General features: G+C 36.4%; 3 protein-coding genes across 4 annotated transcripts; 2 read left to right on the top strand and 1 right to left on the bottom strand.

The window, feature by feature from the left end:
* The first annotated feature begins 92 nt into the window (after nucleotides 1–92).
* On the top strand, nucleotides 93–4,751 carry dennd10 (DENN domain containing 10). Its single transcript, XM_079635460.1, has 9 exons — nucleotides 93–603; nucleotides 976–1,172; nucleotides 1,768–1,847; nucleotides 2,055–2,203; nucleotides 2,444–2,555; nucleotides 2,956–3,056; nucleotides 3,145–3,252; nucleotides 3,331–3,425; nucleotides 3,575–4,751. The coding sequence occupies exons 1-9, from the start codon at nucleotides 564–566 to the stop codon at nucleotides 3,740–3,742; spliced, it is 1,050 nt and encodes a 349-aa protein (XP_079491586.1). The 5' UTR covers nucleotides 93–563; the 3' UTR covers nucleotides 3,743–4,751.
* Nucleotides 4,727–9,691, bottom strand: sfxn4 (sideroflexin 4). Of its 2 annotated transcripts, none has more exons than XM_079635461.1 (14): nucleotides 9,502–9,686; nucleotides 9,326–9,391; nucleotides 9,062–9,124; nucleotides 8,965–8,991; nucleotides 8,214–8,268; nucleotides 8,042–8,067; nucleotides 7,864–7,917; nucleotides 7,717–7,779; nucleotides 7,468–7,536; nucleotides 7,104–7,194; nucleotides 6,853–6,968; nucleotides 5,490–5,575; nucleotides 5,281–5,398; nucleotides 4,727–5,163 (listed from the first exon to the last, which is right to left on the bottom strand). In XM_079635461.1, the coding sequence occupies exons 1-14, from the start codon at nucleotides 9,538–9,540 to the stop codon at nucleotides 5,086–5,088; spliced, it is 951 nt and encodes a 316-aa protein (XP_079491587.1). In that variant the 5' UTR covers nucleotides 9,541–9,686; the 3' UTR covers nucleotides 4,727–5,085. The 2 variants fall into 2 exon arrangements, with proteins under 2 accessions (XP_079491587.1, XP_079491588.1); XM_079635462.1 differs by having other exon boundaries at nucleotides 5,027–5,163; nucleotides 9,326–9,377; nucleotides 9,502–9,691.
* A 612-nt stretch (nucleotides 9,692–10,303) lies between these two features.
* Nucleotides 10,304–14,269, top strand: prdx3 (peroxiredoxin 3). Its single transcript, XM_079635459.1, has 7 exons — nucleotides 10,304–10,605; nucleotides 11,136–11,253; nucleotides 11,341–11,482; nucleotides 11,973–12,108; nucleotides 12,376–12,479; nucleotides 12,640–12,805; nucleotides 14,025–14,269. The coding sequence occupies exons 1-7, from the start codon at nucleotides 10,570–10,572 to the stop codon at nucleotides 14,073–14,075; spliced, it is 753 nt and encodes a 250-aa protein (XP_079491585.1). The 5' UTR covers nucleotides 10,304–10,569; the 3' UTR covers nucleotides 14,076–14,269.
* Nucleotides 14,270–14,557: the final 288 nt, after the last annotated feature.

Raw genomic sequence — 14,557 nt, 5'->3', positions numbered from 1 at the left:
ATTTGAAAATGTAACATTTAGTACGCCTATAGTTTACTAGTTTCTATTCCAATGCTGCTGGTATTTATTGTTTGAACTTTAAACGCACCAACACACTAGATGGCAGTATGTTTCTTAATATTTTGATTGAACTGAGAGAAATAAAACCCGGAAGAAGGCATGTTGGTCACTTGACCAGTAGTGGAGATCCACTGTTCATGATAAGTTTTCATTTTATTTTTATATATTTTTCCTCTTTATATTTCTTTGATACACATACTCGCCGGAATGATTGCAATTCCACAACTGATTCACCTACACTGATATACTAGAAACTATTGATAATTCGTAACGCTAGGCTTTCAAAAGAAAACTGCAGTTGGATTCAACACATCTATTTTGCAAGGAGAACCGTTTTGGCATTTTAATTGTTTTCTGGATAGACTGTCCCGGCATATTTGACTATGGGCTGTGTCTGTTCGCTCTGAAAAACATTTTCATCTGCTTTCCAAACTGCTGTAGACATAACTGTTCACAAATCATTAAAGTATTAGAAACAGATTAACGTGGATAAGGAATGGAATATGGCTACATCTGACCTGATGCTGAGTCTTGGACTTATTGGTAAGATCGAAATAACGGGAAAAGATAATATTTGTATGTACATGCATTAGTTCACCCCTCCCAAAAAAGTTATGTAATAGCTTACTCGCCCTCATATTTTTCCTAACCAATATGCTTTTTTTTTTTTCTTCTTCTTAAAGAAAACACAATGAGTTGTTAGGTAGAGTGACAGCACTTTTTTGTCAGTCTCTATTACTATTCACTTTTATTTTTGTGGAAATTGGAAAAAGGATGCAGTGAAAGTAAATGGTGACTAACATCTCATTTTGTGTTCTACAGAAGAAAAAGACCACATGACAGAGAATATTTGTGGGAAAACTGTCCCTTTAGTTGGTTATTTTGTCAGTAATTAATTTTGTCCCCCATACACAGAGAAAGATGTAAATGCAGACACGCTTTGGGTCTGGTGCTATCCGTCCATTGGTGCTGATCTGCGAAAGGTTCTGTTGAGAAAATGTTGCCTGACGTTGGACAATCGGGTGCTGCACACGTTTGTGTTCGGACAGTACTGCAGAACCTGGTACTACATCACCACTGTTGAGGTTCAGGAGCCAACTGCGATTAAAAAGGTACCAGACTTCATGATTAGGACACCACTGCCATCCTGAAAGCTATCAAACCTGTGCTCAAATAACGTAAAATGAACTATTTGTTCATTTACCCATCTTTTATGTCATTCCAAACCTTAATGAATGACTTTCTTTCTTCATATACACAGACATGCACACACAAACACCGATATATATATACATTTAATAATATACACACACGCACACACATATTATGTAAACACAAACTTTTATGTTAGATGCAATTAATCGTTTTGACAGCACTAATATTTACCCTCTTAACATCTGTTTGTTTCCTTTAAAAACTGTTCCCAATCTTGTAAAACCTTTATATATTTTTTAAAAACAAAACAAGGCTAGGGGTATATATTGTTTGAATATTTTCATGAACAATAGGGGGCCTTGGAGAAGCACTGCTATAATATATTGTAATTATAACATCTTTTGTGAAAAATCTGACAACTTAGTATATCTCATTACGTGCTTTTCACTGTAAGTGCTGAATGCTTTGTAGACAGATTGTACTTATTTTTAATCTAAATAAATGATCAGAATCATGCCGGCTTGCTAACTGACTGCTCAATTTCATTCAAAGGTGACACATTTCTCAATAGTTGTCACAGCTAAGGACTTCAACCCTGAAAAATATGCTGCATTCAGTAGAGTTCTGTGCAGGTAGGTTTAATTTAAGTAAAAACCATTTAGTGCGCAACATAGAGGTTCCCGCTTGAGTGTAGATTTTTGTTTTGAGTTTAAATAATTGGTCATTCAGCATTATTACTTTCAGTAAGCATCTTTTTTTGTCATTAAATCATTTCTAAGGACATACGCCAAGTTTTTGTGTGTTTGTGATGTTACATCTTTAACATTGTTTTTTCTCAGGATATATATTAAACATGGAAGTCCTGTGAAGATGATGGAAGGCTACATTGCTGTTCTGACCAAAGGGATATGCCAGAGTGATGAGAACGGTTCCTTCCTTGTCAAAGATTATGACGTCAGGAAGGCCTACCTGGCTGGCTCCTTAAAAGGTTAGGGGTGCACCTTTAAAATGAACATTACAAGCACTTATGGCAACATGAAGCAAGAAATTAACTGCTAAAATCATCTGATGTTTTACTTACTTTTGGTACCATAGCCATTTGCTCCAATTGGCTTCATGGTTGTTATTTGAGAAATCTTTCAAGAAAGCATCTCAATTCTGTAAAACATATATGTATGGTATCCAGTTTGCTATATTTAAGACCTGAGATATTCCATCTTTATTTTAGATGTTGTGTCACTATTTGGTATGGAGACCATCATCCTTTACACAGCACTAATGCTGAAAAAAAGAGTGGTGGTCTATCACCCACGGATTGAGACGCTGCTAGAGTTCATAAGGTAACCATGAAAATTTTCATTGCACAACATGATCATTAAGTGAACATGAAATCAAAGTTGACTATTTACATTCCTAATCACATTGTGCATGATTCATTTACGTACATGAATTCAAACTAGAAATGTCAGAGTATAGAAGTACAATAGGTTGAAAACTGCATGTCACATTGAATTTAAGTATTTTAGTGTTTATGTCATGTGGTGCTGTAACAAAGAGCAGCAGGTGCTTATGGTTCGGTTTCTTTCTTTCTGCACATCATGTAAGGATAAACTTTCAACCATTGGGGTCTCATAGATTGAATAATTTATTTCAAGAAGAAAACGTTTGAACATGTTAACAATAATCGCCATGCACTAAAAGGGCTGGAAGTGGTAAATGTGTTTTTCTTTTTAAAACCAGAGCTCTTCCTGGCCTAGTATGGCATAGAAAAGACTGGTCCATACTCCACCCTTTTGTTCACCTGGATAATAATGAGCTGGAAAACCTCAAGCTGTGTACAGGTACAAGGGAAAACAGGTCCTTCTCCCAAAACTAATTTATTGTTATCACTCCTGCAATGTTTATGAATCTTGTTCACTATCTCTGTAGGGTATGTTGCAGGGTTTGTCGATGCTGAAGTCAGAGACCGATCAGACCTGTTTGATGTGTATGTAAATCTACCAGACAGTGAGATCACTGTCTCACAAAATGCCAAAGGTGAGAGATTTTGCTTTACAGATTGATAGAGACTAAGTAGAATTGTCAAGTACCACTTACCATGCCTTGTTTTTTCAGAGGCAATGGCTATGGGAAAACTCCATAAAGAGATCGGCAACTTCATTGTCCAGGCTGCAGAGGACACTGATCACACAGATGCACAGGTTATTAAGGTAAGTAATAAGAAGGTCCTAAGTATTAGCAAAGAAACATCATATAGCTGTAGCACAATCTACTTTTGAAGCATTTCAATTTCCCAAGACTTGGAAATCCTGCAACACTATTAATCCAACCCCTTTTTTATTTTTCAATCTGTTTCCAGGATATTTCAGTAAAAACTAAAGAAATCCTCAGTAATCTGATGTCTCTTGCTGATGAAGCAGACAACTCCAAATTGACTTTGGAGACTCTGAAGCAGCGGCATTACCCTCCAGCGACTGAAAACTTCCTCTTCCACTTAGCTGCAGCTGAGCAACTCTTAAAGATCTGACCAATCAGTGCATCCCGTCCAACTGGCATGCCTCACAATAATCACTGAGATAGGAACTTACCTTTCAAAGAGGAATCACAAAATGAATTGTAACATTTGGATAATCTCTAATATCAGGGTTGTAAATGGGACAAAAGTTGTATTGGGACAATATAAAGATATAGACGTACAATACATAGCTATAACATGACGGGTGCAATTACGAATGTTGAATGTGACATTTCTAAGTAATAACACAAGTTTGAGGTAAATAATTAATAATCAAACCTTTTGGTAGCACTTAGATCTTGAGCCAATGAACAATTTATATTTATATCTCTTCAAGTATTTACAAGGTATTGGCATGTTGTTAGAAATTTTATAATATTTTATAATTGCACACCAATATCAAAGGGCTGACGGTTGCCTAGTTCATGCCTAACATTTGTTCAGCTGTAAAATAATAATACTGTTATAGTAATTGTTCAATTAAACAAATTGAATTGCTCTAGATGGTCCCATTAAATTCAGAATGTAAAGCCACTGAAAACTTTTTTACCGAACTATTGAGTGCCAAAACCTAATCATAAAGTTAGGATGTTAATTAACAATCTGTATGTGTATTCCTGTAAGAGTACTTTTTATGATTATATATACTCTAATTTAAATATACAAAGTCATTCCTGTGGGATGGAACTTCCCACATTTTGCATTTCCACATAACGTTGACTTAATCATTCCTTTATATGTTTTATGTGTAATCTCCTTATTAATCAAAAAAAAAAACTTGTTATCCAGGGCTATCCTCTGTGCCTAAATAGATCATAGAATATTTTCTGATAATGTGTTGTGTGCAATATATACTGAAAAAAAAGAGGATGTTCAAACTGTTAATCTCTAATTTCTTAAACATTGTGATAATTTTCAGAGAGTTGTAAAATGCTGTTTCCTTGGATACTTTTTTAAATGCATGTGTGATCATTAAATATACAAAAAAATATACATGAGTGGCAACAGAAATTTTATTGACAATAACAAACAGAGTGAGGGACGGGTATAATTGTTTAAGTGTTATTATTTAGTAAAATCCATTTCAATGCAGTGAATATATGAATTCAAACCTTTACAGCTGTACTTCTTAATGTGGTCACTAAGCAGTAGTACAGAATTAAATAAATCCTTTGGGAAAAAAGTGCATGTTTTTAATACTTCTAATGTAGACCATTTTGAATTTTTGTTGAAATGCAGTGAACTTTTAGTATATTCTATTGTTTCCATTGTCATTTCATTTCATTGTCATGTCAGCAAACCCAGTCAATAAAAGTCACCCTCAAATAAGCAAGTTTGCAATAGCAACAGTCCTCTTACAGTCCTCTGTGGTAAAACAGATCCCCATTACTTTCAAGTGACTGAAACTCCTTTTCTAAATTCTCCCTCTTTATCTGTAAAAAAACAAAATAGGTTACTTGTCTGAATGCATTTACAAAATTAAAATGGTAAATGTATATAATGAATCAGCATTAACATTTAACAAACATCAGTTATCTAATGTGTGTTACCTTGCCAAACTGTGGAAAAAGACTAAAGGACACAGGAATCATCAGGCCAAAAATAATGGCAGTACTGACATTCCGAACAGGAGCGATTATCATGGGTTTTTTTTGGGCAAACTTTGTCCTGAAACATTAACAGCAGATTTCACATTTAGACAGTCAAAACTTTTAAGAATCAAATTGTAAAACAGAAAGCAAATGGTTTTGACTTGTACCTTTTAAGGAGAGCCAGCAGAAAACTGGGAACAGCTGCAGTGGTGCCAAAGAGAGCAGCTCTTGAGAGGGCTGTTTCCTTTATGGCCTAAGACCAAGACATAATGGTAGAAACCATGATCCATGAATGATTAGATGTGAGACTTCATCGAATACCAATTACATGTGAGGAATATACACAGATGAGACAAAACATTATGACCACCTGCATAATATGCTGTTGGTCATCCGCGTGCTGCCAAAACAGCGCCGACCTGCTAAGTCATGGACTCTACACGACTCTTGAAGACGTTTTGTAGTATCTGGCACCAAGATGTTAGCAGCAGATTCTTCAAGTCCTGTAGGTTGCGAGGTGGAGCTGTTGTGGATTGAACTTGTTGGTCCAGCACACCCCACATATGCTCAACATTAATTCTTCTCCATGTTCCTCAAACCAATCCAGAACAATGTGTGCAGAGTGGCAGGGTGCATTATCCTGCTAAAAGTGGCCACTTCCACTGGGGAACACCATTGTTATAAAGGGGTGTACCTGGTCAGCAACAATGCTTAGGTAGGTGGCATGTAGGTCCACATGAATGGCCAGACCCAGGGTTTCCCAGCAGAGCATCACACTCCCTCCACCGGCTTGTCATCATCCCACAGTGTATCCTGGTGCAATCACTTCCTAAAGTACACGGCCGTCTTATTTAAAAGAAAATAAGACTCATCGGCGACCTTCACAAGGCGACCTTCTTCCACTGTTCCAAGATCCAGTTCTGACGCTCGAGTGCACAGTGTAAGGGCTTTTGACAGTGGACAGGGGTCATCATAGGCACTCTGATTGGTCTGCGGCTACACAGTCCCATCCGCAGCAGAGTGCGATGCACTGTGTGATGTAACACACTCCCCCAATAACCATCATTCAAATTTTGTGACTTGTGCCACAGTAGACCTTCTCTTGGCTCAGACTAGATGGGATAGCCTTCGTTGCCCTCACACAGCGATGAGCCCAGGTTGCCAAACACCCTGTTTGTGGTTTGTCCCTCCTCGGACCACTGTTAGTCAATTCTCACCACTGCTGACCAGGAGCAACACACCAGCTTTGAATTTTTAAAGATACTCTGACCTAGTCGCCTTGTCATAACAATTTAGCCCTCATCAAATTCTTTATTCCAGCCCATTTCTCCTGCATCCAACATACTGATAACGAGAACTGATTGTTTGCTTACCATCTAATCTGCCCAGACCTTAATACGTGGCCTTGTTAGGAGATGATCAATGATATTCACTTTACCTGTGGCTGGTCATGTTTTGGCTCATCATTATATATTTAAGTAATTTAATGATAAGGAGCTTAGGTGGAATGAGGTTTTGTTGCAGTCTCACCTTGGAACCAGCTTCCTTTGAGACTCCGACAGCATTCCCATTAGAATCAAACACTTGTATTCCATTGTCGGACTCTTCACTTCTCACCACCATTACACTGAATGCAGCTAGACAGGCTAGAAAACCACGTTTGACTCAAAATCTTTCAATGGTATTATGACACTAGAATGCAGACTTTAGATCAGGAATATGTATGAAACGGATTAACTATGCTAGGTGTATTGTGTGTGCATATACATTGGTGTTCTTACCTGAGAGAGGAATAGGTAACACGGATCTACAGAAGGTCTCAATCACAGCACTGAAGAGTCCCAAACGCTGGAGTATAATCTGTGGAAGAGCCTGAAAAGAGAGCATATCCAAGTCACATTTCACCCCAAAATCAAAAGAAAATATTTATCTGTACTATTAGACAATAGCGTGTACTGTGTATTATTAAAATAATAATAATAATGCTCTTTCAGGGGGTGAAATATGACCCGGACATGACCCTTGAACCTTGACAGGTTTCATGAGTTTCACACACCTGTGTCAACAATTTTCCAAACATAAAATCATCAGATGAATATGGTTCATTGACTGAGAAGACAGGACAGTAACAAAAATGTCTCGTACCCCTGCAAATGTTGAGTAGGAAACTGTTCCAACCATAAGAATCGACTGCATCATTGATGTTGTGTTATCCTAAGCAAATAAAGTGAAATAAACATAATTAAAATCCTGTATCAGAACTCTGATTATTATTATTATTACTCACTTACACAAAAGAAAAGAAAATACATCCTGGGATGTAACACTGTGGTTAAAATAGTTTGCTAAGCAAAGCAGTTTTTAATTAATTTAATTTAAAATATAATTGTTTACCTTAGTCACTGTTGCATTTCTGTTAGAATGGTTGAATCCTGCACAGTATGCCTGAAGCAAAAACTAAAGCAAAAATTGTCACAAAAATGTATAGTTGATAAGAAAAACTAAAGTGAAGACATAAATGTAGAATGTACTGGTACTTACTTGCCAAAACAAAGCATGTTTAATGCTTTTGTGGGGTATTAAACTTGCAACAACCTGTGGAAACAAAAATATGTGGATATATTCATTTGTGGATTATAAAAACTCACAATTGACAATTTTACATTTTAAGTTGCTCACTCCAGCACATTGTAAACACATTCTGAAATTAAAAACTCACCAAGGGAGCAGATATGGGTAGAAAACCTGAAAAACAAAAAAGAGGTAGATGTCATCAGAGAAGCAAAAGAACATTTTCAATTCAGATGAATGCAAATTGCTTTGCACAAATTAAGAAATATCTCAAGTGCATGAATTACAGAAAACACAAACCCTCAAGTTTGTTCTTATACCTTGAGGACGAAACACTGGTGAGATTACAGCTCCAGTATCAGCATGGACAGAAGACTAAAAATGTATAACAACATTATTGACAAAAATATTTAAAGTCACCATGAAATCAAAAAAATATTTATCTGTGCACATTATTATCTTTTAAAAATGTATTTGTCCTCATAGTCTTTAATCAAAATAATATCCCTCTGAATAATATAATGACGACCTGACGAAATAATAATATGACGACCTGTCAATCACATGACATTAGCAAACCTCAACCATCTAATCAATTCCCGGTTGACAAAGTCCCGCCCTAATTTTTTTTTTTTCCCAAGAAGCCATTTCACATAGATATACATGTCAAAATAGAGTACAAATGACTATCACAACTTCCATTTCATGCTGACTTTAACAATGTTTAATTTTAGTGCAAAATCAAACTGTCTCTTCAAACCACATTTGGACTCTATTACCATAAACTCTATCAAAACATAAAAGTACTCTGACTATTACTTTTAAACATTTCTATTTTTTAGTGATCCATAGAGCACTCTTTACACATTCACATAATCATTTGTGAAACAATAGAAGCAAGAGATCACACAAAAAATATGTGAAGTGGACATATTGATACAAAATAATGTATTATTTCAGTTCTGTAGCCTCTTTTGTCCTGTGTCTGAAGAATCAGTGAATATCTATACTTGTTTGTCATCTATACTTGTTTGTCATGTTCACTTGAAAAATGTAAATTCATTCACTTACAAGAGACAGTAACCAGGCATCAGTAACCTAGAAAGAGATAGGAATAATGTTATGAATGAATGAATGAATGAATGAATAAACATATTGTGCAGCCTACTTTTTCATTTCTCTGTTTATTTCCCTCTTTCTGAAGAAGTATACGGGCCTCCTCAATGTCAGCCTAAGGGAAAAAATCATATTATGTATTTTGTTGTCATCTATTCAATGTAAACAATGTTATATGTAAGGGACAAATATCACAACGTTATTTTCATCCTGTAGTGCGCGAGATACTGTTCATATAGGCATTCTACGATAAGCACTAATGTGATTGATGTTACAGTATGTATGTACATGTGCTGATTATGCTGCTGCTACTCACCTGTGATGACAACACATGACGGATGTCGAGGATGTTAAACCACAGACGCAGTCTGCTCAGAAAAGACTGCAAAATGATTCATTTATTTGTCGCTGGTATCATCATTTCCATGAACAAGACTACTATAAATCAAAATGTGTTTTTTTTTTAAACGACACACATATTCAAGAAAGTACCTGTCCATTGTTTTGCCAGTACTGCAAGTTGGGGTCCATTTTAGCTTTTTAATGACGTTTTACAAGCATTACCAATTCATTTTATTATTCTTAAACAAAGCTTAACTTGTGTAGGTCACTCACGCAGATGAGACATGCTTAAAGTCTGCGACGCTTCCGCATGTCACGTGCTCCGACATCATCCAATTACACTCCGGCATGATCAGGGATCTTTTTTACAGGAAAGACACATTTTTACAAACAACGTTAAAGAGCCATCAAATTAAAGTAAAAAGACAGAAGGTATTTTACAGTTATTTGACACATCATTACCTATTAATTAATCCAATTAATTCCATTTCTATTCAATAATTATTTGCTTTGAATATGCCTATGGGTTTATTCAGTATAATTCTAAAAATTCTAAAAAAAACACCTTGTGGTGTCATGCTGTGAAAACTTTAATAATATTAATTTCATATTTGTAAAATTTGTAAATGATGTAACCGCTACCCAGACAGTGTCGGCCCAGAACCGGATCACATCTGGCACTCCTGGAATCCACACGGCCCTGATGTGTTGCCCCTATGCCCCTGTTGCTGTCTGGGTACATTTACTAGAGCAACCTAGATTTAATTGATTTTCCATGCACCTTTTTTATAGGTTATATAAAAATCGTGTTAAAATGCATTTATGATACAACATGTTTATTTTGAGAATTCGTTTGAGTAACGTACAAGGCTATATCTCAATCACTATTGTATTGCAAATATTTGATCATAAAATTAAGCATTTAAATACCCTGATATAAAACATATGAATTAGGACATAGGCCTGTATGCAAACCATATAGCCTATACAATCGATTTTTCGGACTTTTATTTAATATGTCTGGCTTTACATGGTTTATAGTTATCAAACCTTAATTCTTGTGGGTACAAATTTATCTATTATATATTTGTATTATTAAACAATTATTTTAAACAACTTCTTGTATCGGTGTGCTGCGCAACTCATGCAAAATTAGTGCGCAGCTTTGATGCTCAAGGTGTTTTATTGCGCATTGCATTCATTGAGCACATTAGCAAGATGGCAGCCACCATCGGGAGACTTCTCAGGACTACTGTAAGTTTCATTTAGTATTAGCTATAAATAAGATTTCTGCTGCATAACATTGTTACGAGGAACAAGTGCTGAATTACATTTAGGTGCAAGTGTGATTTGGTTAAACTCTGTTTGTCGTCGTTTGGTTAGCAGATACGTTTCACGGCATTTAACCTTTATACAGCTTGTTATACAATGAATGTGCACGTCAAATACCAGTCAGAAGAATTGCCATAAATAAACAATTATTACAAGTAGCTTGTGCAGATCTTTTGGTTTTAATTACTTGATTTTTTTACCTAACGTGAAAATTTGTCAATTTATGTTAGATAAAAGTTTTAAAACAAACTTAATCTCACTACAAATGTGTTCACATAACGTTAAGTGTAACTTTATAGTATTCGTGGAAAGCACCATTATTATGCGGGCCTGTATAGTTTGAGATATTTGTACGCGATGTGCACGACGTTAGGGCATGGTGCTATCTGTTGAAAAACGATAACTGACTTGTTTAACGGCTCTTTCGTGTATGTCCCTCCTTTTCACAACAGGCAAGAAGAGCTGCAGTTAATGGACTGAATGTCTTGGTCCCTCACAATGTACCATCAGTGATCAGGGCCCCACAATCCCTTGCTTGCATTGCTGCACAAAAAGCTTGCTTCTCAGTCAGTAAGTCTTAAAAGAGTTGAGTTTTTTGCCCTTAATTAAATCTAGTATTATCTTTGCTAATCTATCATGCATGTTTGTAAATATCAGGCACTCCAAGATGGGCCCCATCAGTCACTGAACAGGCCCCACATTTCAAAGGCACTGCTGTTCTCAATGGAGAGTTCAAGGAGATCAGCCTAGAAGACTTCAAGGGCAAATACCTGGTCCTTTTCTTTTACCCACTAGATTTGTAAGTTTTTCATTGTACATTTTCTTCACAATAAACTCTGACACAATGGACTTTATGCACAGCTGCACTACTTCCTGAACTTTAGCCAGCTCCTTTGTTTCCTGTCTTCCATTATTGGACAAACTGATTAATCCAGGTGAGTCTGATTATTGTTGTTGGTCAGGCACACCTGGATTAATCAGTTTGTCCAATAATGGCAGACAGGAAACAAAGTAACTGGCTAAAGTTCAGGAAGTAGTGCAGCTGTGCATGAAGTCCATTTAACGGAACTTAACGGTTAGAAGGCAGATTAGATGGTAAGTTAATTTGTGTAGTACACTTATAATATTTAAATAACCTTTATGGAGTGTGGAAATATAGCATTCACTCATGCATAAGATTGTCTCTATGTATATCTCAGTTGTAATTACATTAGTACATCACTCTAGAATTATTGATTAAATTATATACTGTTGGTTTTAATGCTTCTTTATTTCTGCCCACTCGGCAGCACTTTTGTTTGCCCCACAGAGATCATCGCCTTCAGTGACAAAGCCAATGAGTTTCGTGATGTAAACTGTCAAGTAGTCGGTGTTTCTGTGGACTCTCACTTTACCCACCTGGCCTGGACCAACACCCCGAGAAAGGTTTATACTTAACTTCACAAATGCTGTGTACACACTGCAGCTAAATACAGTTGTCACTTTGCATTGTTTACCAGGCGCTATTGATTAGTTGGCTGAAATGAAACACACACACACTGTATACAGGCTGTTCAAACAGTGCAACGATTGACATTGTGCACATTACAGTTTATACATTCTCAGTTCTCTAAATAGGACCAAGGGATTGGGAAACTAGCATTAAGTTCATGCCAAATGTTAAGCTTGCCAACTAAAGTCTGGTTTGTCTAGAGTGGAGGATTAGGGAAAATCCACATTCCTCTGTTGGCTGATCTCACAAAGCAAGTGTCCAGAGACTATGGGGTCCTGCTGGAGGGTCCTGGAATTGCTTTAAGGTACTGTAATTTAATTAATGTACTTGGATTACTTTATTTTAGACATTCTCAAAAATTTGTTTTATTTTCTGTATCTGTATGTTTGTTTTCATGCATTGCTAAGCTGGTTAGTTTGTTTTTTAGCAAATTATCCATCACTAAATTATGTTTCACATTATAGGGGTCTTTTCATTATTGATCCTAATGGAGTTATCCGACACATGAGTGTAAATGACCTGCCAGTTGGACGCTCTGTTGAGGAAACCATCCGTCTGGTCAAGGCCTTCCAGTTTGTGGAAACCCATGGTGAAGTCTGTCCTGCCAGCTGGACCCCAAAGTCACCCACGGTAAGCTTTTACTGGTGTCAAAGTACAATATGATTGCACTGTATAATATGTGGTTGGTTCATAAAAGACTTCTAAAAATTTAAATACCTCAACTTCTGAATGAGTGAGTGAAACCTTATAGTGTAACTTTATAGTATTCGTGGAAAGCACCTCTTATTATGCGGGCCTGTATAGTTTGAGATATTTGTACGCGATGTGCACGACGTTAGGGCATGGTGCTATCTGTTGAAAATTTGTACACACGATTTTTCAAAACCAGTGTTGTATTGTTACAATGTTGGTAGTATATGTAATAGTACATCAACTCCTTAAACCAGCTAGATTTAAAGGTAGGGTTGGCAATTTCAGAGAGGCTAGCAATAGCAAGCTAACTTTGATAGCATAAGATCCCACTGTCCCTTCAGAGTGTCTCCAAAGCCACTCCTCTAAAACATGAACGTGCACAGCCAGAGCAGAGTCTGCAAAGCGTCACAAGAGACAAAGTTAAATTATCTCGTTTTAAAGCACAACATTACAATAATAATGAACGTAAACAACTTAAAAAGCACTAACTTGTACCACCTGGAAATGTAAAGGCGGCTACTGTGTGTTTGCGGCACTTGGTGACGTGTTATGTCTGCGAGAGCAGGGTGCGCGGAGGTATGGAAACACATACTGTATGTTGACAGGCAGGTAGAAAATCCTATTATTGTATTCCGACCAAATGCAATGATGAACATGTTTTGGTCCTGAGGCTTCCACAGAAGATATTTAATATTTAGACCCCTTCCATTATTGATTGTTATCAACATGTGAAGAGTTTCAACCAGTAAAAAAGTGTTTATGAAAGACATTGCCTACCTTTAACCAGTAAATCAAACCATTTTGTAAATGTGTACACCGTTTTAAATCAGTTAAGGACAAGTTTGCTGTTACAATCCCGATCCAGATCTCCGTTTATTTATCATTATAGATTTATCATAGATCTGGGTGCTGGTTACATGAAGGGAAAAAGTATGCATAGGCCTAGTTCATTTACATATACTACAGACACTGTAACAATACAAAGCTGGTTGAAAATCAGCAAAGTTGCCCATTTATTTTTGTAAAGGTGTAGTACGGTATTTGGCCAGATATGAACTACGCAGGTCTGTCATGGCCATAGATAAGTGTGAAATGTTTGTTGGGTTGTTGCTTTTGTTTTCACTTAAATTATGTAATTTTACTTTTTTTATTTTAGATTAAGCCGACTCCAGATGGCTCGAAGGAATACTTTGAGAAGGTCAACTGAAAACCCTAAAACTACTGGTACTGACAGATCCTGCAGATCTTGGCACTTAACTGAAACAAGTTCATAATCCATATCCAAAATAAATATAATTATTTATAGACATCATGTATCAGTATGTTGGCAGTTAATAGGGAGTGTAATCTGTTTTGATTTATGTTGTTAAGCTGTCCTATTAAAAACTGCAGTTAAATTTGTCTCTGCTTTCTTTTCAAAGTGCTTAACTCTAACATAAGCAAGGAAATTTTGACATTTCAATATTGTGTGGTCAAATTTTTATAAAAATATATGCATGGATGAACTGCTAACAATAAAACCAGTAACATTCATTAAGAAAATAAATAGGGTCAATTTCATGGCAACTTTAAAGGGGCTATATGGAACTTTTTCCCCCAAATAAACGAAACAATAGCCTTTTTATTTTACCATTTATGACTCAAACATCTCCTGATGAGCAAACTGACACCTTGTCTGCTCACAGTGGG

Source organism: Phoxinus phoxinus (genome assembly GCF_949152265.1).
Source record: "Phoxinus phoxinus genome assembly, chromosome: 14".
In the NCBI taxonomy this organism is placed as follows: Eukaryota; Metazoa; Chordata; class Actinopteri; order Cypriniformes; family Leuciscidae; genus Phoxinus; species Phoxinus phoxinus.
This window is presented reverse-complemented; position numbering and strand designations above follow the sequence as displayed.

Excerpts from the sequence above, each read along its gene's own strand:
- dennd10 (XM_079635460.1), top strand. The coding sequence starts at position 564 with ATGGCTACATCTGACCTGATGCTGAGTCTTGGACTTATTG. Across the intron at positions 1,848-2,054 it reads TTCAGTAGAGTTCTGTGCAG|GATATATATTAAACATGGAA; the intron begins GTAGGTTTAATT and ends GTTTTTTCTCAG. Across the intron at positions 3,057-3,144 it reads AAACCTCAAGCTGTGTACAG|GGTATGTTGCAGGGTTTGTC; the intron begins GTACAAGGGAAA and ends CTATCTCTGTAG.
- sfxn4 (XM_079635461.1), bottom strand. The coding sequence starts at position 9,540 with ATGGACCCCAACTTGCAGTACTGGCAAAACAATGGACAG. Across the intron at positions 7,195-7,467 it reads CCTACTCAACATTTGCAGGG|GCTCTTCCACAGATTATACT; the intron begins GTACGAGACATT and ends CTCTCTTTTCAG. Across the intron at positions 5,164-5,280 it reads TTTTTCCACAGTTTGGCAAG|ATAAAGAGGGAGAATTTAGA; the intron begins GTAACACACATT and ends GTTTTTTTACAG.
- prdx3 (XM_079635459.1), top strand. The coding sequence starts at position 10,570 with ATGGCAGCCACCATCGGGAGACTTCTCAGGACTACT. Across the intron at positions 11,254-11,340 it reads AAAAGCTTGCTTCTCAGTCA|GCACTCCAAGATGGGCCCCA; the intron begins GTAAGTCTTAAA and ends TGTAAATATCAG. Across the intron at positions 11,483-11,972 it reads TTCTTTTACCCACTAGATTT|CACTTTTGTTTGCCCCACAG; the intron begins GTAAGTTTTTCA and ends CCCACTCGGCAG.